This window comes from Megascapheus bottae, chromosome 34 (genome assembly GCF_031878675.1).
Source record: "Megascapheus bottae isolate mThoBot1 chromosome 34, mThoBot2.hap1, whole genome shotgun sequence".
NCBI classification, from domain to species: domain Eukaryota; kingdom Metazoa; phylum Chordata; class Mammalia; order Rodentia; family Geomyidae; genus Megascapheus; species Megascapheus bottae.
The window spans coordinates 2,751,894-2,778,643 of record NC_143542.1 but is presented as its reverse complement, the minus strand read 5'-3'; the positions used below and the strand labels follow the sequence as shown (position 1 = coordinate 2,778,643).

Below are 26,750 nucleotides of genomic sequence, written 5' to 3'. Positions count from 1 at the left end.
GCGCGCACGCACGCGCGCGGGCGACGCAAGCCCCGCCCCCGAGCCTGGGAGCAGCGGCGGCGACGGCGCCGACGCAGGGTGAGGTGGGGAGGCGAGGCCGGATGTGAGTGGAGCGGCCATTTCCTGTTTCTCTGCAGTTTTCCTCAGCTTTGGGTGGTGGCTGCTGTGGGGCTTGGGCTTCCAGTCCACCGAGGTGTAGTCGGCGTGGACAGCGGCCCCCCGGCACCTCGCGCTTCGCCGCCTACCCACCGCGCGTCTACCTTCCTGCCGTTTCCATCTTGACCACCCCGGCCGCCGCCGCTGCGGCCCAGCGAGCGGCCCCGATGCAGGCCATCAAGTGTGTGGTGGTGGGAGACGGGTGAGTGAATCAACTCCAGTGCGCGGCCGGGTCCGGCCAGGGGCGGGCGGGCTGGGCCGGGTCTGGGGGGGGGTCGGGACCGAGGCTGGAGGGACTGCGGCCTACCTAGGCCCGAGACGCCGCGGGCTCTCGTAGGCCGCGGGGCCGGGTCTCCTCCAGGGGTCGCGCGGGCCTCCCCACGCTCCAGACCGCTGGTGCGGGCCTGGTTCCGGCTTTTTGGTGGGGGGTGGGGTGGGGAGAGGGCCTCCCGAGCGGCCGGAGGGAAAAGTGAACTCCACCCTCTCCGCTTTCTTCCCGGGCTGGACACCGCCCTCGAAAGCCAGTGTAGACGAAGCGGCGGCTTTGGGGATTTTTTTTTTTTTGCGTGTCCTTCCCTATATATATATAATATATATATATATATATTATATATATATTTATTAAAGGGGGGGAACCCGAAACTTAGGATCTATTAAAAAGGATCCATCTGGGCCCTCTGCCTGGGGAAAGTTAATGAAAGTGTTAGGTGGATGTGATGGAGAAATGTCCTTTTTTTTTTTTTTTGAACTTGGTGTGTTTTGTTTTGTTTTGTTTTGTTTTTTTTTAATAATTAGTTTTCGTTTGATACATTAGGTTTGGATGTAGCAGAACTGGCTCCCTCTGACTCAAGGCATTTCTTTTCATTACTGTCCTTGGCGGTTACTGGTCCTGCGGGGAAAACAAGACTTGTCTTATGCCATTTTTCTTCTCCTCCTCCTCCTCCTCCCATAGGAACAAGAATCTTAGTGTGATCCGAGCAAAATTGTGTGTCTGAGCGTCGTGTGTGTGTGTGTGTGTGTGTGTAGGTTAGTGTTATCCAGGAAGCGGGGAGCACTCATGCTCGGGTTCTTGAGACTCAGATCGCAACTGGTACGTTTTCAAGTCGAGCCGGGGAAGAAAGAGTTTGGGAATCAATCACACTGTTAACTTCGGGTGAATTGTCCTCCAGGCTCAGTCCTCAGGACTGGTTTCTTCATGCTTCTCCAGTGCATCGTAGATGATTTTTAATTTAAGTGATTTCCACATTAGACATTTAGAATTGTTTCCATAATAACTAGTTCAGAAGGAAAAGCAAGGCTGATTTTTATTTTGGGGGGCGGGGGAGGGGGGGAGGACGGGGGCAGGCATGGTAAGATTCCATCCAGTCTAGGATTTATCTGTTAAATTGGAAGGATTATGAATATGGTTCCGTATGTGTAGCCGAGAATTCGGAAGTTTCCTTTTCTTAGGACTAGATATACGTCTTTCTTTCGCTTTTTTTAAAAGCCAAAGCTTTACTTGGAGGGGAAGAGGTCTGGTAGTTAATGTGGTTTGGTAAATCCACGTGTTAATTTCAGTTTAGTTCTGATCATTTCACATTGTTCAATGAACTAAACTCATCCCTTGCATTAGGAATGTTTTCTAACTTGCTTGGAAAATGGAATACTATATTTCAAAAATTAAATTGTTGCTCATTTCATACCAAATTATAGTGTGCAATTGAAAATTCCTGATTAACTTACTAAGCACAACAGATATATGTAGTTTTGGTACATTTATACTGGCAGATCGTGAACTGCTAAATTTGTATTTTATTTTTCTAAGTACTAGTGATGGAACTCAGGGCCTCTTTATGTGGGTTTTCTTGTGTGGTCAGATACTTTGTGTACCTACTGTGGGATCTAGATCTTCTGTGGTACCCTGAAGATATCACTCATCTCTGAGAAGTGCCTCTCAAGTGGAAGTTAAAGCACAATAAGTGATGACTAATAAGAAGCCTCTTGCTCAGTGTGGGTTATTTTATTTTATTTATTTTGTTCTGAAGATTGACCATGGCTTCATGTATGATAGGCAAAGTTCTGCTATCCAGCTGCAACCCTGGCTTGGATTATTATTGCTGTTCCTGCTACTATAGGGTTATAGGCAAAAGCATTAGATATAAAAACTGGGTTTTTTTGCCAGTCTCGTGGTTTGAGCTCAGGTCTTGGTCACTGTTCTTGAGCTTCTTTTGCTCAGGGCTACTACTACTTGAGTCACAGTGCTACTTCCGGCTTTTTCTGTTTATGTGGTACTGAGGAATCAAGTCCAGGATTTCATGCATGCTAAGCAAGCACTCTCCAAGTCATATTCCCAGCCATAAACTGTTACTGGCTTTGTGTTTTTCTGACTGTTTCCTTAGTATCAGTCTGTTTTAATAGTTTTGTTTTTCAGTATTTGACATTAATATTGAGAAAGATTAAGTGAGGTGAAATGTACTTTTTTCCCCCCTGGTTGTGGGGCTTGAACTTGGTCTGAGCCCAGTCTCTAAGCTTTTTGCTCAAGGCTATCCTTTGCTACTTTGGGCCACAGCACCATTTATGGTTTGCTGTAGGTTAATTGGAGATTAGAGTTTCTCTGACTTTTCTGCCAGGGCAGGCTTTGAACTTTGATCCTCACATCTCAGCCTTCTGAGTTAGCAGGGTAAGCTGTGGTGAACCTTATTTCAGCATGTCCAGATATGTACTTTTTTATACCAGAATCTTCTGTTTTCAGTAAAATGAACTACGTTCCTCACCTTGTAATTGGAATTGTTAGCTTACTTAGAAATGGTTAAAGCTATAACATGGGCCTAGATTTGGGGAGGCTAGCTGAATTGTGGCTATGTCTATAGTCCTGGCTACTGACACTTAGATGGTTGAGATTGAGAGTTGAGGTTTGAAGCCAGCATACTGAGCTGACAAGTTTTTTTTTTTTTTTTTTGACCAGATGTGGGGCTTGAACTCAGAGCCTAAGCACTGTCCTTGGGCTTTCTCAAGTCTAGCTCTCTACCACTTGAGCCACAGCACCACTTCTGGCTTTTTCAGTGTATGTAATACTGGAGAATTGAACGTAGGGCTTCATGCATGCTAGACAAGTTCTCTATTCCCACATTCCCAGCCCAACCTGACAAATCTTGAGAGATTCTCATCTCCTACTAATTAGCCAAAAGCTGGACTTGAGATGCATGACTCAAGGATGGAGCACCAACTATGATCAAAAAAGCCTAGTGCAGCCAGGTGGGGTAATTCTAGCCACTCAGGAGGCTGAGATCTTAGGATCAAGGTTCAAAGCCAGCCCAGGTACTAAAGTCCATGAGTCTTATCTCCAGTTAACCACCAGAAAACCGAAAGTGGCACTGTGGCTTAAGAGCTAAGGCAGTAGCCTTAAGCTCTGGGACAGCACCCAGGCCCAGAGTTCAAGCATCATGACCAACCAAAGAAAAAGAAAAAGAAAAGCCTAGTGGGCCAGGTGCCTAGTCTAGTGATAAAGTGCTCGCCTAATGTGCACAAAGTCCTCTGCTTGATTCCTCGGTACTACATACACAGAAAAGGCTGAAAGTGGCAGCGCTGTGGTTCAAGTGGCAGAGCACTTGCCTTGAGCAAAAGTGTCCAAGGACAGTGCCCAGGCCCTGAGTTCAAGCTCCATTACTGGTGCATGCATGGACGTGGTGTGCACACCCACGTACACAAATTATGGGCTAAAAGCTGATTAATGTAGTGGAATTTTCAAATAGTTAAGAACCGTTATACTTAAGCAATGAAAACAAACTGAGGTTCCACAAATTGTAAGCTTTCTTAGTTAAAATATATTCTAAAGAATTATAGTTGTAAACAATGTCATAACTTCGTTTCAGCTGAGGTCAATTAGCCTGTTTTCTTCTGGTGAATATAGCAGATTAACTGGCATTGGGTATAACGTGAGATAAGATTTTATTGTTTTTGTTTTTGCCAGTCCTGGGGTTTGAATTCAGGGCCTGACTGCTGTCCTTGGGCTTTCTAAAGGCTAGAGCTCTACCACTTGAGCCATAGCACCATTTCCAGCTTTTTTCTATGTATGTGGTTCTGAGGAATCGAACCCTGGTCTTCGTGCATGCTAGGCAAGCACTCTACCACTAGGTCAAACTCCTGGCCTAAGGTCAGATTAAAAAAAAAAAATGCCAAAAGTCTTGTTAAAAACAAGATGCTTGAACTGTAGCATGTGTGATACCGAGCTACAGCCTTAGCCATCAGTGCTTTATTTTTTATTTTCTTGAGAGGAGGCTCTCACTGTGTAGCCTAGGCTGGTGTTAAACTTGAGGTGAAGCTTTTGAGATTACAGGTGTGCCTCTCCACATTCTGCAAAGGGTTTTTAATAGTGGTGTATAGCTTTGGTTGTCTGAAAGTGAATCACTAGACAGTTTCACTGTTTTATTCATTATACAGAATGGTGTCCACACTGGACTGGTAAGCTGTCCGCCACTGTGGCTTAACTTGGATACTGCTCTCCAGGAGTTTTTCAATTGAGCCTGATAAATACCTCTTGTGGCATCATCCTTATAGGAATATACATGATGGCGTGCTCTTCCTGAATTGTGTGTGTATGTGTGTATGTGTTGTGGCATGGGATATGTATGTGGTACCGAGGAATCTAACCTCGGTCATCAGGCATGCTAGGCAAGCACTCTACCACTAGGCCACGTCCCTGGCCCGGGTTATTTATTTTGTTGATCGAGGGGCTTGAACTCTGGGCCTGAGTGCTGTCCTTGAGCTGTTCAGCTCAAGGCTACTGCCCTACCCATTGAGCCATAGTGCCACTTCTAATTTTCTAGTGGTTAATTGGACATAAGAGTCTCACGGTCTTTAGTGCTTCGAACCTCAATCCTCAGATCTCAGCCTCCTGAGTAGCTAGGATTAGAGGTGTGAGCCACCGTGCTGGCTTGCGTTCTGGTTTTGTACCTGTTGGAAAGATACCTGAATTCTGCACTGATAGGTTGTTAAAATTATTCCTAATTTCTTTTCTTTTTTTTTTTTTTTTAAATATTAAGCATGGGGCCAGGAGTTTGGCCTAGTGGCAGAGTGCTTGCCTAGCACGCATGAAGACTGGGTCCGATTCCTAGGTACCACATACACAGAAAAAGCTGGAAGTGGTGCTGTGGCTCACATGATAGAGCTCTAGCCTTGAGAAAAGCAAACCCAAGGACAGTGCTCAGGCCCTGAGTTCATGCCCCATGCCTGACCAAAAAAAAAAAAAAAGCGTGTGTGTTTCTATATGTATGTATTAAACTGGCTGCAGGTGGCTCACATCTGTAGTCCTAGATTACTCAAGAGGCTGAAATCTGAGGATTGTGGTTCCAAGCAGCCCCAGGCAGGAAAGTCTGTGAGATTCTTATCTCAAATTAACTACCAAAAAGCTTGAAGTGGACCTGTGGTCAAATTGTTTACTGTGCTAACCTTGAAAAAAAGAATACTTAAAGATGGTGCCCAGGTTGATGGAATGCTTGCTTTAAATGCTTAAGGTCTGGAGTGTGATCCCTAACGCCACATTTTGAATGGCATTTTCAGTAGAACTTGAGAACTGGGTTAAATAGATGAGTACTGGGAAACCATTTTTAGACATCTTCAGTTAATGTTTTATAATGTTCTCTTTCCGCATTAGTCACTTGATGTTTAAGTACTTCCTGCTTCCATTTCTTTCTCACCAGGTAGCTTTCTCTTTTTAATTGTTGCCTTAGCAGGAATGATATTACAGTACAGTGCATTTATTAGCACATTGACATCAGAAAAAAATTCTTCGTTCCATCAACGTCTTAATATGAAAAAAATTCAGGCATAGTAAGCTTGAAAGAACTGTGAAATCTGTCCCCTAATACCTACCCCTTAGGCTATATAATCCAACTTTTGGTCTCTTTATACATTACCACATGATTTCCCATTATGCAAAGGCTTAATAGAGTTTATTTGGAGGGAGAATAGGCTGGAGTATAGTTAGATTCTTATGAACTGTCTTCACCTTTGATGATTAGAAGAGTAGAAGAAAGCCTGTGTTGACTTCAACTCTACTATATATAGTGTCTTTAGCCTTAAATGGTTAAGAAACTTGGTGCAGAATCTTAATTTTTTTTATTAAAAATTTCTTTGGCCAGTCCTGAGCACTGACCTTGGGCTTTCTCAAGGCTAGAGCTCTACCACTTCAGCCACAGTACCACTTCTGGCTTTTTCTTTGTATGTGGTACCAAGGAATCAAACCTGGGTCTTTGATCATTCTAGGCAAAACACTGTACCACTAGGTTAAACTCCCAGCCCCAAAATCTTAATTTTTTGAAGCATCTAATGATGATCACAGTTAACTTCTATAACTTCTATATAGATGTTGTGCTGGGCTGTAGTGGAACTTCAGAATTTCAAATCGAATTTGTATTTTTATAATTCTAAACTGCTCTTGTTGATTTTTTTTTTGTAACATGCTGTATACATAATGTATTTAAGGCCTGCTGTTGAATTTCTTTGCTTTCTCAGTGTAAATTGAGAACCTGTATTCAAAGTTTTTTTTTGCTTGTTCAGTAAATATGAGTGATTGTGTGTATATTATATGCCTAATAGTTCCACTAATTCTATTAGTTTTGTGTCACGCACACATGTGTACATTGGTGCAAGCTCTGGAACTTGAACTCAGGGCTCAGCTTTTGTGTTCAAAACGAGTGCTGTATCACAGCTCTTTCCAGCTTTTTGCTGGTTAATTGGAAATAGTCTTACAGACCTTCCTGCCCTGGCTAGATAGGATTACAGGCAGGAGCCACCAGTGCCAGGCACCTACTGACTTGCCTTCAAGATCTGTATACTTAGGTGGGTGTTGGTGGCTCATGCTTGTAATTCTAGCTATTCAGGAGGCTCAGATCTGAGGATCATGGTTCAAAGCCAGCCCGGACACGTAAGTCCGTGAATCTCCTATTTCCAATGAACTACCAATAAACCAGAACCAGAAGTGGCACTGTGGCTCAAAGTGGTAAGAGTCTACGCTAGCCTTGAGCTGAAGAGCTCAGGGACAGTACCCAGGCCCAGAATTCAGGCCCCACAACTGGTTCCCCCCCTCCAAAAAAAAAAAAATTGTATACTTTTAGATGACACGACATACTCTTCCAATGATAATCATTAATCAAAATAAAGATTCTGGCTTTTCTATCCTTTACCTTAAAAGGCTTTTTACTTTATGTAAAAAGTTCTTTAAGCTTTTTAGGTCCTCACTCCCTTTTTATAAAAGAAGTACATTAAAAAATAGCCAGAAGTGGTGCTGTGGCTCAAGCTCAATGACAGTGCCCAGGCACTGAGTGCAAGCCCCAGGACTGGCCAAAAAACCCCATATGTATTATAACCTAAAAGCAAAGGGGACTGAGGATCAAGTGGTTCAGGTAAGGCTCTGAATTCAAACCCAGTATGCCTCTCCCCAAAATTGGTTTGTACAGGAAATAATGTTAAAGTTGCCCGCTCTTAATGGAAAAGTGGAAAATATAGTATAAATTCCTTTCTCTATCTTTGGTATTTCTACAGGCCAGAGCAAGGGAAGCCTGATAGGTTAAAGAAATTGTCGTGTCATAAAGGAGGGGAAATCCAGTGTTGAAATGACACTCTGACATGGGCTGTCTTCCAGTAGACGTTTGCTATTTTCTAGAGTTAAAATATTTTTCAAGAGCTAAATGACTGAGCAGTTAAGTGTATAAAATTGGAAATTTCAAAGCCAATAGTAACTTCCAGGAATTCAGCAGCACCAGTCATGGCCCTGATGGAGTCTGGCTTCCATTCTCCACATGTGCAGACTCCATGTTACATGGCTTAGTGTAAGATGTTGACTCTGCCTTATTGTTGGTTGATGTGTTTGTTTACAGAGAGTGAATAAATTTCGGTAATGGAAGGGAAGTGACCCTTCTATTTTCATTGAACCTTTTTTTTTGTGCTGGCACTTGAACTCAGGACCTGAAAACTGTCCTTGAGGGTTTTGTTTGTGTTTTGTGTAGGGTTTTTTTTGGCATAAGGCTAGCACTCTGTCATTTGGGCACAGCTCCACTTGCAGCTTTTTGGTAGTTAATTGGAGATAAAGAGTCTCACTGACTTTCCTGTCCATACTGGCTTCAAATTGCGTTCCTTAGATCTTAGCCTCCTAAGTAGTTTAAGGATTATAGGCATGAGCCACCAGCACCTGGCTCATTAATCCATTTAAAATTTAAGTAAAACTTCTTTTTTTTTTTTTTTTTTTTGCCAGTTCTGGGCTTGAGCTCAGGGCCTAAGCAGTGTCCTTGGATTTTCTCAAGGCTAGAGCTCTACCACTTGAGCCTCAGCACCACTTCTGGCTTTTTTCTATATATGTGATACTGAGGAATTGAACCCTGGTCTTCGTGTATGCTAGGCAAGCACTTTACCACTAGGCCAAACTCCCAGCCCCAATTAAGTAAAATTTTAATGAAAGGTAGAACATTATTGCTTATAAACCAGGATTGTGCCAGTACCTTGAATTCTTCAGCAGTTAAGCTTTTCACAAGATGTCTCAGCCGAGTATTAATGGAGAAAAGGAAATATAAACATTTTAGACACAGTTATTTCTATAGTAATGACTTTGTAAGCCAATTGTTTTGTTGTTGTTGTTTTTTTGCCAGTTTTGAGGCTAGAACTCAGGGTCTGAGCACTGTTTGGGCTTTCTCAAGGTTAGAGCTTTGCCACTTGAGCCACAGTACCACTTCTGGCTTTATCTCTGGATGTGGTACCAAGAAATCGAACTTCAGTCTTTGTGCATGCCAGGCAAGCACTATACCACTAGGCCAAATGCCTGGCCCCATAAACCAGTTGTTTAAGATACCTGATTAAAAATTTATGTGTCACGGTTAACATTATGTAGCAAGAATTGTTTATGTGTTCACACAATGTTTATCATTTTGGAACCGAGTTCACTTGACATGGGCTTAGCCTCTATTCCCATTCTCAGCTACCTCATCCGGCCTGTAGCCAGGCCATGCTTGTTTGGCCTCATGTCTAAGAGCTCATGAAACTGTCCTTCTGACCACAGTGGGTGATTTCTAGAACACAGTAACAGCTCCCTGTTGTCCTCCACAGTGCGTTCAGAGGCCACTTCTAAAACATGATATATTCCAGACAACTTAAAATCTTTTGTGGCTTCCCAAATAGAACCAGTCCCACACACCCTTAAAGAAGAGATGACACTCTTTTCAGATCTTTCCTGCCACTCACTGCCTCTGTAGTCCTTGCTGCCTAGGCTCTTCTGGGCTTCTCTGAGCTCTGGGTCTCCCCATGTGGTCTTGCTTTTGTTCCTCCTGTCCCCTTTTAAGTCTTCATACATTGCCGCTTCTTTTCACAACATCAGCTTAGGTCTTTTGTTACACATTGCAAGAGCATCTTCAATAACACTTTTCACACCTATAATTTCAGTTAATGATCACATCTCAGTATCTTCAGCAGCTAGTATGCTTTCTGGCATAGCACACATTTGGCAAACTTGAAATTGAACTAATGCTCACTATTGTTTGGTGAAGGAGTTTGTACTTTTGCATCCATTTTATGACTGAGAAAACTGAAGCATATAAGGATGTTGAGATTGCCGATAAGTTACAAAAAGAGTTGGCCTTGGGTCCCAGATCTGGGCTTCTGACTGTGAATCTTAAGTTCTTGCTCATACAGGTTTTATTTTGACATTCTAAGCCTTTCACAAATGTATGTTCAGTGAGTCATTTTTGTTTAGAAAGCTTTTGGGAATTGGAAGTTCCCTCCTGGTGATGGTGAGGTAATACTTGACTGTGAGGTCTCAGGTGGTAGTTCCAGCTTCTGTTAAGTCCTTCATAATGCTATGAGTAAAACAAGTATTGGCAAGACGAATTGAGCCTGTACCTAGCCGTAGCCCTTTTTTTTTTTTTTTTTTTTTTTAAATTTGCCAGTCGTGGGGCTTGAACTCAGGGCCTGAGCACTGTTCTTAGGCTTTCTCAAGGCTAACAGTCCATCTACCACTTGAGCCATAGCACCACTTCTGGCTTTTCTATGTATGTGTTACCAAGGAATCGAACCCAGGTCTTCATGCAAGCTAGGCAAGCACCCTACCAGTAGGCCTAATTCCCGGCTCCTTTTTATTTATTTTGTATTAAAAAAAATTTTTTTTGCCATTCCTGGGGCTCGAACTCAGGGCACTATTGTTGGGCTTTCTCAAGGCCAGCACTCTACCATTTGAGCCACAGCACCACTTCTAGCTATTTCTGTGTATGTGGTACTGAGGAATTGAACCCAGAGCTTCATGTATGGTCGGAAAGCCCTCTACCACTAGGCCTCCCAGCCTGCCCATCCCTCTTGACACATTTTTTTCTTTAAGGTTTATGAGTGTGGATGAAAGTAGAAAAGCACTTTGCCTTTTTGGGGATGAATACTGACAACAGTTGTTGAGACTGATCAACAATTTTGACAATGGTGACTAAAGAAAAGACAGCAGGGAGTTGGGCTCATTACAGAGAGCATTTGGTAAGATGAGCCCTCAGGATGCCAAGGACTCAGAAGTTTTTGAAGTTGACCTATGAATCTGTACAGTATGGAGACTTGTTTTGGTTTCTGCTGTGGTGCTAGGCGAGCTGTATTCATGGTAGACAAGTGTGCAGTTACAGAGCTACACCTCCAGGCCAATATAGATACTCTTACAAGTGGTATAACCATCTTAATTTTTAGGAGTATTCGTTTGAAAATTTTTCATGTGGCTGGGATAATTTCAGCTCCGATGGTGACTGGCAGTACAGTCTGCACCCATTTCCAGCTGTGCAGACCATGCCTTTGCATGGTGTTAGGAAATTTGACAACCCCTTTGTCATGAATTAGTTTGTTTAGAATGTATTGTGTAGCCCCTGTTTTAAAAGCATATGTTTCATACAGCTGAATTGGTATGAGAGGAGTTGTGTGTGGTGATGTATCCATGGAGTGCTCTATTAGGAGATCAGTCATTACTGATTGACAAGAAGAAAGGGGAGGAGCTTTAGGAAGGTGATGGGATTTGAGCTACTCAGCTTGGGAGCCAGCATGGGAAGGCGCTTAGAGAACCACCCAAGTATAAGTTGCAGAGGCCATCTATGTATTACTATATTTTGAAGAGACAGCTACAATTCTCAAATGAAAGATGTTCAGAGAAGAGGCTGTAAGTTTGGAAATGGTCCTCTTTTTTCAGGGAGAGCGGGGGAGTCAGTTGTGGGGCTTTGAACTCAGGGCCTTGGCACTGTTCCTGAGCTCTTTTGCTCAAGACTAGTGCTCTACCACTTTGAGCCACACCACCACTTCCAATTTTCTGGTTAATTGGAGATTAGAGTTTCATGGACTTTCCTGCCTGGAGTACCTCTGAACTGCCTTCCCGCAGATCTCTAGCTAGGATTGCAGGCATGAGCCATCACAATGTGCCGGGCCTTTTTTTTTTTTTTTTTTAATTTTTCCTATTATAAAGGTGATGGGCAGAGGGGTTTGCAGTTTTGTAAGTTGGATAATGAGTACATTTCTTTTGGGACAATGTCACCTCTTCCTTCCCTCTCCCAGTTTTTTCCTCCCATCCTCACCCACAGGTTGTATAATTCGTTTTCAATATAGTGTCAAGTGGGTACCAGTGTTTGTTCATCTGGAAATGTTCCTCTTAAGCATTGTACTTTTTTTTTTTTTTTTTTTTTTTTGCCAGTCCTGGGCTTGAGCTCAGGGCCTGAGCACTGTCCTTGGACTTTCTCAAGGCTAGAGCTCTACCACTTGAGCCTCAGCACCACTTCTGGCTTTTTTTCTATGTATGTGGTACCGAGGTATCGAACCCGGGTCTTCATGCATACTAGGCAAGCACTTTAACCACTAGGCCAAACTCCCGGCCCCAAGCATTGTACTTTTTTACTTTGGTGCTAATGACACCCGTGTACCTTAGTAAAATCAGATAGCTCTTGAATCTACTTTTCTGAAAAATTGTAGGTTGATTATTTTGGATTTTAGGATAAAGTGGTGCATGTATTGTTAAAATACAGCTTGTGGAAACTGATTACTCCTAAGATACGGTATGTATATTTCTGGATTTTTCCATTGAAAGTCATGATTAATGAAATCTGGAATTACTTTGTGTTGACTAAGCAGTCTTTTCTTTCTCTCCCTTTAGAGCTGTAGGTAAAACTTGTCTGCTGATCAGTTACACCACCAATGCATTTCCTGGAGAGTACATCCCTACTGTGTAAGTATCTTCAGTTAGATTGAAATTACCCTGGCTCTTGTATGTCCTTCCAATTGGTTTGGCTATATGATTTACTATAAAGCTAATCCTTATATGAACTGATGCTGTTTTTCATTCCTCTTAAACAGTGATTGGAATCTAATTGTAAAGGCATATTGTGCTTAAAAAGAAAATACCTAGCTGTGGGATTGGAGGCATAGCTCAGGTGATAGAGTGCCAGCCAGTGAGTGAAAGCATCAGATACTGGATTTGAGTCCCAGTCTTGGGCAAAAAGTAGCCACCAATTTAATGTAGTTTTCTCATATTGTGGAACCAACATCTGCATGTATAGGCAGAACTTAATCATGAGTGGTTATTGATTTTTAAGGAACTAATTGTGCCCCTTGTCACTTGGATCTTGTTTTTCTTTTTTCTTCTTTTGGCATTACAAGCAGTGCTGCGTTAAACATAATTGTGCATGGTTTTGCCTGTACCTGGAGGATTGTTAAAAGAAGAATTGTGCCTAGGCAAAAGAGAATAGGGTTGTGAATTTTGGTAGGTAAAGGTAGAACATCCATGATTCAAAGTGTTTCACAATGAAACTTTGAGTGCTGACATGATGCCTATCACAGGGGAAATAATCCCATACTTTGAAACTGATGCAAAAAATGATTAGAAATAATGTACAAAATGATCTGCAGATTGTGTATATGGTGAAACACTTTTTGTTTTGGGTGTTTTGAATAGGAAATATTCCTTTGGCTATCACATCTTGCTGCTGGTGATCGAAGTAATCCTTTGGTATATAGTGTGGTTAGTGTGGGTTGATAAAGTAACCTCATCATTTGCATTAGGTGAAAATCTTTAGATGTTACTATTTGTTTCCTATGAATTATCTATCAAAATCTCTTATTTTCCTACTGAAACTTTTTTTTGTCAGTTGTGGAGCTTGAACTCTGGGTCTGGGCGCTATCCCAGCTCAAGGCTACGACCCTACCCTTTGAGCCACAGTGCCACTTCTGGTTTTCTGGTAGTTAATTGGGGATAGGAGAGTGGGAGTGAACAGGTGAACAGAGATCTTCAGATCTCAGCCTCCTGAGTAGCTAGGATTACAGGCGTGAGCTACTGGCTGGCTAACATTTTCATACTGATGCAACTTTTTTTTTTTTTTTTTTTTTTTTGCTGGTCCTAGGGCTTCAACTCAGGGTCTGGACACTGTCCCTGAGCTTCTTTTGCTCAAGACTAGCATTCTTACCACTTGAGCCACAGTATTACTTCCGGCTTTTTCTGTGTATATGGTACCAAGGAAATGAACCCAGTGCTTTGTTCATGTTTGGCAAGCATACTACCATTAGGCCACACTCTAGGCCAGTGATGGAGCTTCTTATGAATGAACAAGACTAGCTTCTTCTCATTTGTCTTTGTTTGCTGTAAACAATGCCACCTCTCCATTCCAGTTTGATTTTGACCACAGGAACAGTGGCTTTGGGCCTGTGTCTGTGACTAACCATTTTCATCCCATCCTACAGCTTTGACAACTATTCTGCCAATGTTATGGTAGATGGAAAACCAGTGAATCTGGGCTTATGGGATACAGCTGGACAAGAAGATTATGACAGATTACGTCCCCTCTCGTATCCGCAAACAGTAAGGATCACAACAGATTTTTGATGTGTCTCTTAGTTTGCAGTTTATGAATGTCTTGCTAATAAACATCATTTACAGATTTCCTTACGTTACCTTGATTTGGGTTTGTTGAGTAAAAGAAAATAAAGTTAAGGGCAGAAAGAAATACCTCTGTAGATGTAAGCCAGATTTTTATCTTTTGACTGTTACCAGTTACTCAGCTTTATTTTACATTATTTAGTTTTAGGACAACTGTATGAAACAGCCACTGTCTACTTTTTCTTTTTGAAAACCAGTCTTCTTTGGGGTGTGTGTGCATGTAGGTTTTAGGTCTTGAACTCAGGGCAACAGTTTGAAGATGGTTTGCTTTTAGAAGCATTCATACTATAGAATTGGGGCCTGCTTATTAGCTTTTTTGCTTAAGGCTGGTGCTTTGCCATTTGCTGTGTGTCAATTTTGGCTTTTTCCTAGTTAATTTGAGATAAATGTTTCAGATTTATCTGCCCAAGCTGGCATTGAGTCTGGATTCTCAGATCTCAGCCTTCTGAGTAGCTCTGATTTATAGGTATGAGTTACAGGTGCCTGACCTTGCTCTTCATTTTATTTTTTTTTATTATTTATTTATTTTTTGCCAGTCCTGGGCTTGAGCTCAGGGCTTGAGCACTGTCCTTGGGCTTTCTCAAGGCTAGAGCTCTACCACTTGAGCCTCAGCACCACTTCCGGCTTTTTTCTATGTATGTGGTACCAAGGAATCGAACCCGGGTCTTTTTTTTTTTTTTTCGAACCCGGGTCTTCGTGCATGCTAGGCAAGCACTTTAACCTCTAGGCCAAACTCCTGGCCCCCTTGCTCTTCATTTTAAAAAGTACATTTTAGAGCCAGGAAGTGTCTAAGTGACTGGGTACTTCTTAGTATGCATGAGGTCCTAAGGTCAATCTCTATAACTGGGGGGGGGGGGGGATGAAATGGTATTTAAGAACTTCCTGTGGCTTGAACTCAGGGCCTGGGCTCTGTTCCTGACTCTCTATGCTCAAGGCTAGGCTAGCACTACCACATCAGTCACAACACCACTTCCAGCCCGATCTGTTTATGTGGTGCTGAAGAATCAAACCCAGGGCTTCATGTTCCCAGCTTTCTAAAAACAATTTAAACGACAGAATGACTGAAGCTAGACTTAAGTCTGCATGAGGGGCAGCAGACCAAGGTCCTGTCCTCACACACTTCTATCTGTGTGGTCTTAGGTAGTTTTCATATCTCTAGCCTTTGGCTATTTGCTCCTAGGATAAGGTGAGTTAATACATGCAACACGCAGCGCACCTTGACACATAATGTACTGTTACTGAGAGCTGATGTTCCCGTCTTTCCTGATACTTTTTTTTTAAACTGTAGTAGGTTTTGAACACTCAGGGCCTTGAGCTTGCTAAATAGTCATTTTACATGAGCCATCTCTCCAGCCTTTTTAAATACATTTTTTAATGAACTTCCTGTTTATTGTTTGGAATTTTTTGGGCATACCTTTTATTTCCTGGTTGGAAGTGTTGCCTAGTGAAGTCTGTCTTGAAGAGTTTTGCTCATCCCTTTAATTGAACTTCAGTAAACAGTGCTAAATAAACACAAAACTATTCAACATGGCAGGTCTGAATTGAGTGATTTCTCAGTTAATCTACAGTTAAAAATTAAAAACCTGCCCATAATCTCCAAGTGCGTCACTTTCGTCGCTATCTTGGGTAGCTCTTCTCTCCCCAGTGAGTACTGAATCCGTCTGATTTTAAGTGGACTTAACAGCAGTGGTTGGTAGAATAGGAGTATTCAGCTCCTGGAGTACTTAGAAGGGTGTGGCATCCCTTCGGAGAAATCAGAGCCACCTTCTGGTGACTCAAGAAGTGCCTGGTAGGGTGAGGCCCTTTTCTCTAAGGGAGTGGTCACTTGGCAAGTCAAAGGTGACTGGGCAGCAGTCCCAGTGTGTGTAAATGAACTCTGATAGCACGTAGGACTATTCTCAGATTGGCTGGAGGTATTTTCTATAAGGCCGGAAATCAAAGTGGGTGTTTTCCTGATGCAGGTTAAACCTAAACTTTATGTCTTATCTGTATGTGGTAGTGGACTTGTTTTCTGTAAAATACTTGAGAAACAAGAAAGGAGTAAGACATGATTCTTGCTTCCAAGTAGCCAGTAGACAGGTCCTATAACCGATTATGGTCATACACCAAGTGCCAGTACTGGAGAGGAAGTGAAGGGGAGGGGGAAGCACTCAGCTGGACTCTTTAGCTAAAAGTATATTAGTATATAATTAGATTTAAGTATGTAAGTATTGTGGCAACTAAAGGGCAGGCCCCAAATGCTCAAAGACCAGGACCTAGAAAGTTTCATTTCTTTGGGCCACACAATCCTACCAGAGGAGTGGGCCTGCTAGTCCATGTTGTGTTGGCCTCTTTTTTTCATCTGTGAGTTACATGTAGGTGCCTTAGTTGGAAGACCAGCACAGAGTTGACAAAGGAAAACCCATAAAGTGTGCTGTAATTTGAACTTTTGGGGCTGCAGTCCTGTTTATGTGGCCTGACCAGGACTAGTCAGCCTCACTCTTGAAGGGGCAGGTGAAATGGTTTGTTTGCTTGCTTGCTTGCTTTTTGGTAGGTCATGGGACTTGAACTCTGGGTCTGGGCACTGCCCTTGAGCTCTCAGCTCAAGGCTACCAGCCTCTCATTTGGAGCCACAGCACCACTTCCGGTTTTTCAAGTGGTTAATTGGAGATGAGTCTCATTTTCATCTTTTATCCCCCCACTTCCTATTTATTTCTTTGTTCCAGTAAAAATCAACACACTAGCCTGGCACACGTGGCTCATGCCTGTAATCCTACCTAATCAGGAGGCTTAGACCTGAGGATCCAGGTTTCAAGTCAGCAGCGGCAAAAGTCCATGACACTCTTAGCTCCAGTTAACCTCCAAAAACATGAAGTGGAGCTGTAGCTTGGGTAAGGGACAAAGCCTTGAGTGACAAAGACTAAGGGGTGGAGCCTTGGCCCTGAGTTCATACCCTGGTACCAGTACCAAAAAATAAAAAAACAGACTTTGCCAGGCACGGGGGCTCAAGCTTCTAGCAGTTGTAGGTAGGTTCCAAAACTCCAGCTCAACTAATGGCTATGTCTTCTGCTCCTTCACTGCCAAAGGGAATCACAAACAGGAGAAGCCTAAACTAGCCAAGGATTAACTGAGACCTTTCAAAAATAAACAATGCAAAAAGGGTCTGGAAAAGTGGCTCAAGTGGCTATAGTGCCTGTTTAGCAAGAGAAAGGCTCTGAGTTCAGTCCCCAGCACCATCAATAAATTCCTATCAACACTCTTCCAACCAAAGAATTCTAAGAAAAGGGCAGATGATGAATTTAACTCCATTAACTCAGCTTCTCTGATTGACAATTCAAAGACAGTATTTGTTTCTTTCACTACCAGGGTTTGAATTGTGGCTATCTTTAAAGGGCTTAATACTGAGCTAAGTCTACAGTGCCACACAGACTCAGTGAGACCACTCCAAACACATAACCTGCAGGACATTCATGGTGCCCTCCCTAGTGCTGAGAGCGTTGTTTTGGATGAGAAGGTATGCACCACGGGAGCTTCGGCTCCACTTCCTGTCCTACACATGCACTGTGCCATTTGCCTGCTCCTTCCTTCTTCCCTCATCTTCCCCTGCTCTAAATGTAGCTTTCCCCAAGCATGTGTGCTTCCCATCAAGTCCTCAGACACAGAGAGAGGAGAGGCTCACAAGTTATGGTGATGAACCCTGGCTAAGGCTGTCCTTGTCACATTCAGCCCTCTTCTGGAGCCCGTCTCCTGTCTGGGGTCTTTCCTCTTTCCTTTACAGTGTGCCTCTTGTCACTGGCCCTTTCTTCCTGTAGACTACACCATTTCTAACTATATCAGTCTTCAATGACTTTATGATACTTCCTTCTCATTAGTCAAAAAGTAGGCCCCGGGGGACTGAGAGGGCAGGGCTCAGGCGGTAGAATACCTCTGCCTGGCAAGCTCAAGAGTGCAGCCAGAGCAGATCTACCTGCCTCTGCCTGTCAGCTGGCCATCTGCAAAATAAGCCACTTGACTCTCAGTGGAGACTGGGCAAAGAGGTCTGCACGATTGAAGCCTCAACTCCATACAAAGCTCTTTGTACCTGGACTTCATTTGAACCCATGGCTTTGAGCATGCTAGGCTAGCACTCTATCACTTGAGCCACCCAGTTCTACTTCAAGCCACTTGCAGCTTTCTTGATGCTGAGTCATATAAACTTACCTGCCAGGGCTGACTTTGAACAGCAATCTGCAGATCTTAGCTTCCTGAGTAGCCAGGATTATAGGTGTGAGCCACCAGCACCCAGCATTTTACTTTACTTTTTGACATAGGCATCTTAATGTACAGGAAAAGGATACACCCACGGTGAAGAAAATACAAAACTAAAAAAAGGGTGCACGTGCGTTATGAGCAAGGCATTTTCAATAAACATGCTCAGGAGAAAGAAAAGCAGTTCCTGATTTCTGGAACCTAGCCTGGCGCCTACTGTCACCAGGGCCAGGGTGTTCTTGTTGAACAAAATCTCCCAGAGCATCATTACCAAATAAGGCCCCAATGTGACCATGTTCAAGGAGGCTGAAAGAAAATGAAAAGTAAAAGAGCACGTCATTGTCTTCGTGCCCCCAGCCAGCATGGGTAACCACTTTTAACAATTAACAGCCTGCCTCAGCCTGGTTTTGCTCTCCTACCCTCCAGATAAGATTTTTTTAAACCACACAATCACACAACTACTCTGCTTCCTGGTGGCACTCATCCAGAGCAAACTTAAATTATTTAGAGCCCTGCTCCTCACAATCATACAGCAGAGCCCCCCAGGGGTGTCTCTCTCTTGGCAGAGAACAACAAACCCAAAAATCTATTTAACTACAGATGTATTCCTACCTGTGGTTGCTTCTAGTAACCAACTTACAAAAAAGCTAAGGCCTCCTGAAAATCTGAATGTAAACAATGTGGGATTTCCTTTTATCCAATCATCTAGCCCTGTATAATATTTATGAACCTTCAAGTCAGCACACAAGGAAGATGAAAACACTAGCACACAGCACTCTGGGATTCTGGCTGACCCCCAACAGAGACCAGCACCCCAGCAGGAGACTGTAACCCAGGGGTAGCACCAAGTACAGGCTTTGTGACATTAATGACATGCTGGTTTTGAGCTGTACACTGACCTACCCTTGATTTTCAGCAGCCAACTGAACATACCTTCTTAAGAGAAAATGAACACAATTTATTGAAGGATAGGAAAGCTCTCTGCATTACTTGACTTGAAAAACTAAAACCCTCCAGGGAAATTTCAATAGGAAATGACTACCCTGCTAGCTATCTTTTGGAGAAGAAATAGATGACTTACATGGATTTAACACAGAACCATCCTGCTATGCCCAATTGCTAGCACCAGATGACCACAAAAGTCATAACAGCTCACAGGAGTGCCCCCCACCACCCCCCCAAAAAAAAAACCACCCTTTCACAAGCCAGGCGTGTTGGCTCATGCCTGTAATCCTAGCTACTCAGGAGGCTGAGACCTGAGGTTCATGGTTCAAAGCCAGCCCAGGCACAAATCAATGTTAAATCAATTGTAAAAATCAGTGTTAATAAATTCTTTAATAAGAATAAAATGAGCTGGGCGCAATGGCTCACACCTAATCCTAGCTACTCAGGAGGCTGAGATCCGAGGAACAAGGTTCAAAGCAAGCCTGGCCACAAAAAGACCTGTGACTTTTTTTTTTTTTTGCCAGTCCTGGGCCTTGAACTCAGGGCCTGAGCACTGTCCTTGGAGCTTTCTCAAGGCTACAGCTCTACCACTTGAGCTACAGTACTACTTCTGGCTTTTTCCTATGTATATGGTACTGAGGAATCAAACCCAGGTCTTTGTGCATGCTAGGCAAGCACTCTACCACTAGGCCAAACTCCTGGCCCAAGAACCTGAGACTCTTATCTCTAGTTCACCCCTGAAAACTGGGAAGTGGGGCTTGGCTCAAGGGTAGAGTGGTAACCTTGAGCTGAAGAGCTCCTGGACATGCCTAGGCCGAGTTCAAACCCCACGACTCATCAAAAAAAAAGTGAAAATGTGGGGCCGGAGCTGGGCATTTGGCCTACTGTAGAATGGTTGCCTAGTATGCACGAAGACCTGGGTTCAATTCCTGGGTACCACATACATAGAAAAGCCAGATGCTATGGTTCAAGTTGTACAGTGTTGGCCTTGAGGAAAGCCCAAAGATAGTTTTCAGGCCCTGAGTTCAAGCCCCAGAACTGACCCCCCCCCAAAAAATATATATAAAATACAAAAATATGATCACTTCTCAACCTTGCCCCTAGGGGTAGGCTCACCCAGATCTTCAAAGGGACCAAAGTTGGAGAGCCCTCAGTCTGGCTTGTAGGAAGTGTCACAAACATACCTTTGTGGTTTTGAAGTGTTTGGCCTCTGCTTGTTCGTAGTCCGTCAGGAGTGCTTTGAAGATGTGCCTGTGGCTGTGATGCCAGCGGCAGCACATGGGGTCAGGACATCTCTGTGGAATGTGTTCATGTTCTGGCCTTGCTGCCTCAGCTCACAGGGGCACTGCTGTCGTATGTCCAGTGTTTGCCTGACTTAACTTACTGGTAAACTGTGCGGGAGGACATTCCCTCTCACCAGTGAGTTGGTGGAGTTTGGCAGTGAAGATGCTCTATAATTACAGGGCTTGGGTTGTGATAAGGAATAAATGACATCTTTTAACATCTTCCTCACTTTGTACTGACCTTAAAGTTCTCATGCATTACTAGGTTGGAGACACGTATGGTAAAGATATTCCCTCCAGGGGCAAAGACAAGCCGATTGCCGTATGTAACACTTTCAATCGACTTCAGCCTCAAGCTTTATCTGTTCTCTCATTTCACTTAGTTTCCCCAGGAATTCTTACTGAGCCTCAGCTTCCTTGAGTGTCTTACATGTAACTCACTCAAGGTGCGGTTTTGCTTGACTAAATGAACGGTCGTTGGAGCGTGCCAGTGTACTCACCAGCTTGATTGAAGCAAGTCCCGAACTGCTGCTCCCTCTTCCGAGTGACCAGAGGGAGTAGCCAAGGGCCAGCTCGTGCGGTGCAGTAGTGCGGAGAACACACGTGGGGCTCACATGGGTGGCTATGTGCTGAACGGGGGCAGGACTAACCTTGCTGCCAGGCCGCCTCTCTCCGCTGTGGTGTCCTGTGTGGTGGGCTGTCCGGGGCGGCGGGGCGGTATTGGTGAGCTAACCCAGCCATGCTATAGAGGGGTTGGAATCAGCCTGGATGCTGTGGTGATTCGTGGTCAAGCTTGTGCATGCGCCAGCATATAAACAATGCCGTTTATACAAAGCTGTTATGTGGGACGTTTCCTTTTCAGCTACAAGATCCCAGCTGCATGGTTTAAAGCACTAGGTTGGGAAGTGTGTGCCTTTCACAAAGTAGCATACCTGCCTTTCTCTGGGGATGTGTTTTATCAGCCTAGCAGGTTAGAAACTGTTGGGCATTTTTTTAAATACAGGAAAAGACTTGAATTTTACTTTTAACAGATGGGAAGAAGTCTTTATATGTAGCTAAAAATGCTCTCCCAATGGGTAGTCTGTGTGCTTTTCCTCTGTAATTACTTCAGGGATGGCTGCCCTCGGGCCAGTTTGCAAGCCTGGCTGTGTTTGAGGAGTGACAGCAGTGCCAGGGTAGGGCCCTCGTCAGCTAAACTCCCTGGAGGAGAGGGAAGGGTCTGGGTAGTCCACCAGTTGAGTCCCCACTTTGTACCAGGGAGTGACAAGTATTCATTTTGTACTAGTGATAACCAGTGAGCAGATTGAATTTAACCTGCAAAGAAGCTTAATTAGCAGGGACTTCAGACCACAGTTTTACAGAGTACCACTTTTGCTTGCTCCTAACAAATAATTGGGTTTCCAGCTGCAAATTGGGCATGATGGAAGGAAAGAGGCTCCGGTCTGGTGCCTCAGTCAGCTTCCTCTCCCTCCTTTTCCACAAGTGACGAACTGCCCCATGCAGTCCTGGCAAGCCGAGGGCTAAGTGCTGCAGGTGGCAACAGGCATGCAGTGCAGCCTGTCAGCAGTTAGAAAGAAGCGCATTCTTCACAATGAGATTGTTTCCTGAATGATTCCTATGTTTCCTTTTTACAGGATGTCTTCTTAATTTGCTTTTCCCTTGTGAGTCCTGCATCATTTGAAAATGTCCGTGCAAAGGTAAGTGTGGTGGGGGGAGGGTTTGAAAAGTACAGATTGCTGCATAGTGTCGGAAAGAAAGACTTTTTCTAAGTGAGATGCTTGGGACATGCATGAAACCCTGGATTCAATTCCTCAGTACCACATACTCAGAAAAAGCCAGAAATGGTGCTGCGGATTGAGTGGAAGAGGGCTAACCTTGAGCAAAAAGTTTCCAAGATCAGTGCCCAGGCCCTGAGTTAAGCCCAGGACTAGAAGAGGGGCGTGGGAAGGGGAGGGACAGAGACAGACACCCTAGGAGGTGGATTTTCTGAGATGTCCTAAGGGTCGGGACTTGTTTTCATCAAATAAAGTGATCTTTCTTTTGGGGTACCTCTCTCCCCACCTTTTCTCCTGTGACCTGGGAGCCTGTTCTGTGCATTCTTCATCTTGGGGGGGCTGTTTGCTGTGTGGAAGGTGGCATGTGGGCTGGGTGCCGTGGCCGGGTGTTGGAGTGGAGGTGATTGAAGTCTACCAGAGGAAGGTTACAGCCTTGTTCTTTCTTTAACCTGTAGTGGTATCCAGAAGTGCGACACCACTGTCCCAACACCCCCATCATCCTAGTGGGAACAAAACTCGACCTTAGGGATGATAAAGACACGATTGAGAAGCTGAAGGAGAAGAAGCTGACGCCCATCACCTACCCACAGGGGTTAGCCATGGCGAAGGAGATTGGTATGAACAGTCCCATCCAATTGGGTGTTGTTTTCGTTTGTTTTTGGTGTGGTGGGGATTGAACCCATGAACCTCAGGTGCGCTAGAAATGCATGTTGTTCTAGTGGTGCAGTAGCGCCTCAAGGCCAGACGGGCTTTAGGCTGCCCCGTAGGCCTCTGTGTAAGTGTTGGCGGGAGGCAGAAGCAGAGGTGGGTTGGCTGTGCCATGCTACACATGCAGAAGGTCCTAGAAAGCCGGCTGGGGTTTGCTGCCTGCCACGTGTTCCGTTAAGGTCCAGAAGAGTCAGGTGAGTGTCCACCGCATGCGGCATTTCCCACAGGTGCCGTAAAGTACCTGGAGTGCTCTGCCCTCACCCAGCGAGGCCTCAAGACAGTGTTCGATGAAGCCATCCGCGCTGTGCTCTGCCCGCCCCCCGTCAAGAAGCGGAAGAGAAAATGCCTGCTTTTGTAAACCGCGCTCCTCCCCACTCCTGCCCCTGGGACCCTTTGTACGCTTTGCTCAAAACAGTGGAGCCTTCGCACTCAATGCCAAGTTTTTGTTACCGATTAATTTTCCATAAAACCGTTTTGAACCAATCAGTAATTTTAAAGTTTTCTTTTTAATGTAAGGGTTCAAACTCACATTCTATTAAAATTTAGCCCTAAAATGACAAACCTTCTAAAAGCCTTATTTTTCAAGAGCCCCTATTCTTGCTCAGATTAACAGTTGCCAAAATACCTTCCAAACTAAGTTGTGTTGTGCTGAGAACACTAAGCACTAAACTGTCAAAAGGCCCAGCCGGGTCCTGGAGGAGACCGGGGGTCCTGGTGGCGGAGGCGCCTGGCTCTCCTGAAGGCCACGCCTGGCCAACCATGAGCCACTGCGCCTCTTCTGCGCCATGTTGCCATTAACACATCCTAACCTTGTACTGTACGTCCTCGTGGAGGAGCGAGTGTGACACTCAGCTCTTTAGAGCAGTCTTTGATTTTGTAGTGAGCTGAAAAACAACAAAAATCAATTGCCTCACTTCCGTGGCGAACCGGAACAGGACTCGTGCGGTGTTTCCTCTAATGACGTGTTCTGTTCTAGTCGAGAGTGCGGGCAGTGGTGACACACGACGTGATGGCAGGATGAAGACAGTATTTGACAAAGTGTGAAGTGGAGGTTCATTTACACTACACTGACTCTGAGTAATCCCGCTGAAAAGAGCATGCCGGGAAAGGTTGTTCACGGCTCACTTCTGCCCCGCAGCAGAGGAGCAGGATCAGCGTTGCCAGTGTCTTGTCTTAAGCGGTTCCTTTCCTCCTCCCTGCTGCCCCTCCCCACACGGGCATTGCACTCACCTTTGAACTCGTCACTCCCTCCTTACTAACTTAGGAAGTGCTTTTCTTATAGATCCCCTTAATGAGCAATATGCCTCCTACTTGTACTATAAAATCTTTCAAATAATGCATTAGAAATTTTTTTCCTTCGTAGATTAGCAAAAGTGCATTCCTGTTTTCGCATTACTTTACTCAAAGCTATGAAGTGCTCTCCTTAGTTTTCTAGTAACTTAGGTGTAAAAATCATGTGTTGCAGCTTTACAGTTTTTAAAATATTTTAGATATTCTTAAAACTATGAACCTTAACATCACTCACTGTCTTGCCAGATTGCCAGCACTGTCATGTGACTAATCCCAACCCTCCCTCCCCAGGCGGGCCCTTCCCATCGCGCTCCGCCGTTGTGTGACCCGCTAGTGCTGACCCGGTTCTGTACACCTTAACGCACTGGCAGGAGCACAGTGTTGGACCTTTCAACCACTAGAACAAAAGTTTTTTTAATTGACAGTTGCAGAATTGTGGAGTGTTTTTACATTGATCTTTTGCTAATGCAGTTAGCGGTATGTTTTGCATGTATGACTTAATAAATCATTGAATCATATCAGTGGTGATACTTGTTTTTGTTTTTTTTTTTTTTTTTTTGAGTACTTGAATAAGCTCCTGATGTGTGTGTTTTATTTGGCTTTAAATCCTGGGTTCATGGTCGTTTTCACACCGGAGGGACATGGAGATGGGATAATGGGAGAGGCCACCAGGTATAGTTGGGGGAGGGCTGAAGGACTTGTGTGTAGGTCTGCTGACTGGTTGTGGGATGCTCACAGGAAGATGCTCGTGCTGGGGCGTGTATGTGTTTGCACGTATGCGTGTGCCTGCACACCTCCAACCTGAACTGGATTCCAAGAGCCCTGGCAGGGCAGAGGCTGCACACACCGTACCATAACATTCCTTGTGGAACCTGGACTTGGACTCTATAAAAATCACACTAGAATCTGTTTTCTTTCAGGTTTCTTGCATTTTTAAGACTTTAATTTTTACTGAAAGCAAGCAAAGTTTAAAGTTTCCTATTTTGCATGGAACTGGGAATTGAACTTTACCAGGTGGGCCATACCCCAGGCCAAATCCACAGTTGGATTTTGTTACAAAGGAGCAGTGTTTCCCTTCCTACCTTCTACAGCCCTGCCTGGGCTGCCTTCAAACTGCAATGTTCAGATCTCAGGCTCCTGAATAGCTAGCATTACAGGTGGGAACCACTAATGCCTGGCTTTGTCTAAATCTTGGTGTGTGTGTGTGGGGGGTCGTTCGTGGGGCTTGAACTCTAGGCCTAGGCGCTGTCCTTGAGCTCTTCAGCTCAAGGCTACTGCCCTACCACTGAGCCATAGCGCCACTTCCACTTTTCTAGTGATTGACTGGAGATGAGTCTCTTGGACTTTAGTGGCAGGGCTGGCTTTGAACCTTGATCCTCAGATCTCAGCATCCTGAGTAGTTAGGATTACAGGTGTGAGCCACCGAGCCCAGCTGGCTTTGTAGAAATCTTAAGATCTACTATATTCTAGATCTTTTTATCCTCCTTAAGTCTCAATCATGTGACCACATCTCATGTTTAACCTTCTGTTCCTTGCATCCAGACTTCCCTATGTTTTTTAATGTAATTTTTTTTTGGCAGTCTTGGGCTTAAGCTCAGGGCCTGAGCACTGTCCCTGGACTTTCTCCAGGCTAGAGCTCTACCACTTGAGCCTTAGCACCACTTCTGGCTTTTTCTATGTATGTGGTACCGAGGAATTGAACCCGGGTCTTCGTGCATGCTAGGCAAGCACTCTACCACTAGGCCAAACTCCCGGCCCAAGACTTCCCTGTTTTACTCTTGCCAATGAGCAGCTTTCAGAAAAGCACAATGGAAGCATTGTGTGTGTGTGCCAGTCCTGGGGCTTGAACTCAGGGCCTCAGCACCGAGCTTGGGCTTTCTTAAGGCTAGACTTCTAACACCTGAGCCATAGGACCACTTCCAGCGTTTGCTATGAATGTGGTACCAGGGAATTGAACCCAGGTCTTCGTGCATGCTAGGCAAGCGCTCCACCACTAGGTCAACCTCCTGGCCCGGGTTCTGGGATTTTTTTTTTTTTCTGCCAGTTCTGGGCTTTGTGCTTTTTTGCTAGATTTAGCTTCAGACCACAATCATCCTTGTAACCACACATCTGCTGGCTAAGATCACAGGTGTGCCCAGCTAGTTTGAGATAGCAGTATCTAATTTCACCTTGACTGGCTCTGAACTATGTTCCTCCATCTTCGGATTTCTGAAGCCAGTTCTTCCACTGTCTTGCTTAGCCATTTCCATGACGTTGGGATGAGTTTGCTGGTTCCTGCGACACCTCCCTTTATCTTCCATGCCCTCAGGTTGATGCGTGCTCTGGCCTCTCGTGGAAATGGATCGTCTCTGTTTCCTGACTTCCTGTGATGTTTGCTCTGACCTCATGGCTTTGTCTCCTGGGGCCAGCTTGTGGTTCCATCACTTTCTCTATCCCCAGTGCAGCTGTGATCACTTGAAGCTTCCG

At 44.4% G+C, this 26,750-nt stretch overlaps 1 protein-coding gene across 2 annotated transcripts; it reads left to right on the top strand.

Annotated features, from left to right (window-relative positions):
* Positions 1-58: 58 nt before the first annotated feature.
* Positions 59-24,802, top strand: Rac1 (Rac family small GTPase 1). Of its 2 annotated transcripts, XM_090324304.1 has the most exons (7): positions 59-358; positions 12,281-12,352; positions 13,861-13,978; positions 20,777-20,833; positions 22,146-22,208; positions 22,742-22,901; positions 23,222-24,802. In XM_090324304.1, exons 1-7 carry the CDS (start codon positions 324-326, stop codon positions 23,350-23,352), a joined length of 636 nt encoding a protein of 211 aa, XP_090180430.1. In that variant the 5' UTR covers positions 59-323; the 3' UTR covers positions 23,353-24,802. The 2 variants fall into 2 exon arrangements, with proteins under 2 accessions (XP_090180430.1, XP_090180429.1); XM_090324303.1 differs by lacking the exon at positions 20,777-20,833 and having other exon boundaries at positions 61-358.
* The last annotated feature ends 1,948 nt before the right edge of the window (positions 24,803-26,750 follow it).

Coding starts and splice junctions, on each gene's coding strand:
- Rac1 (XM_090324304.1), top strand. CDS start 324: ATGCAGGCCATCAAGTGTGTGGTGGTGGGAGACGG. Junction 359..12,280: donor TGTGTGGTGGTGGGAGACGG/GTGAGTGAATCA, acceptor CTCTCCCTTTAG/AGCTGTAGGTAAAACTTGTC. Junction 20,834..22,145: donor GCAAAGACAAGCCGATTGCC/GTATGTAACACT, acceptor TCCTTTTTACAG/GATGTCTTCTTAATTTGCTT.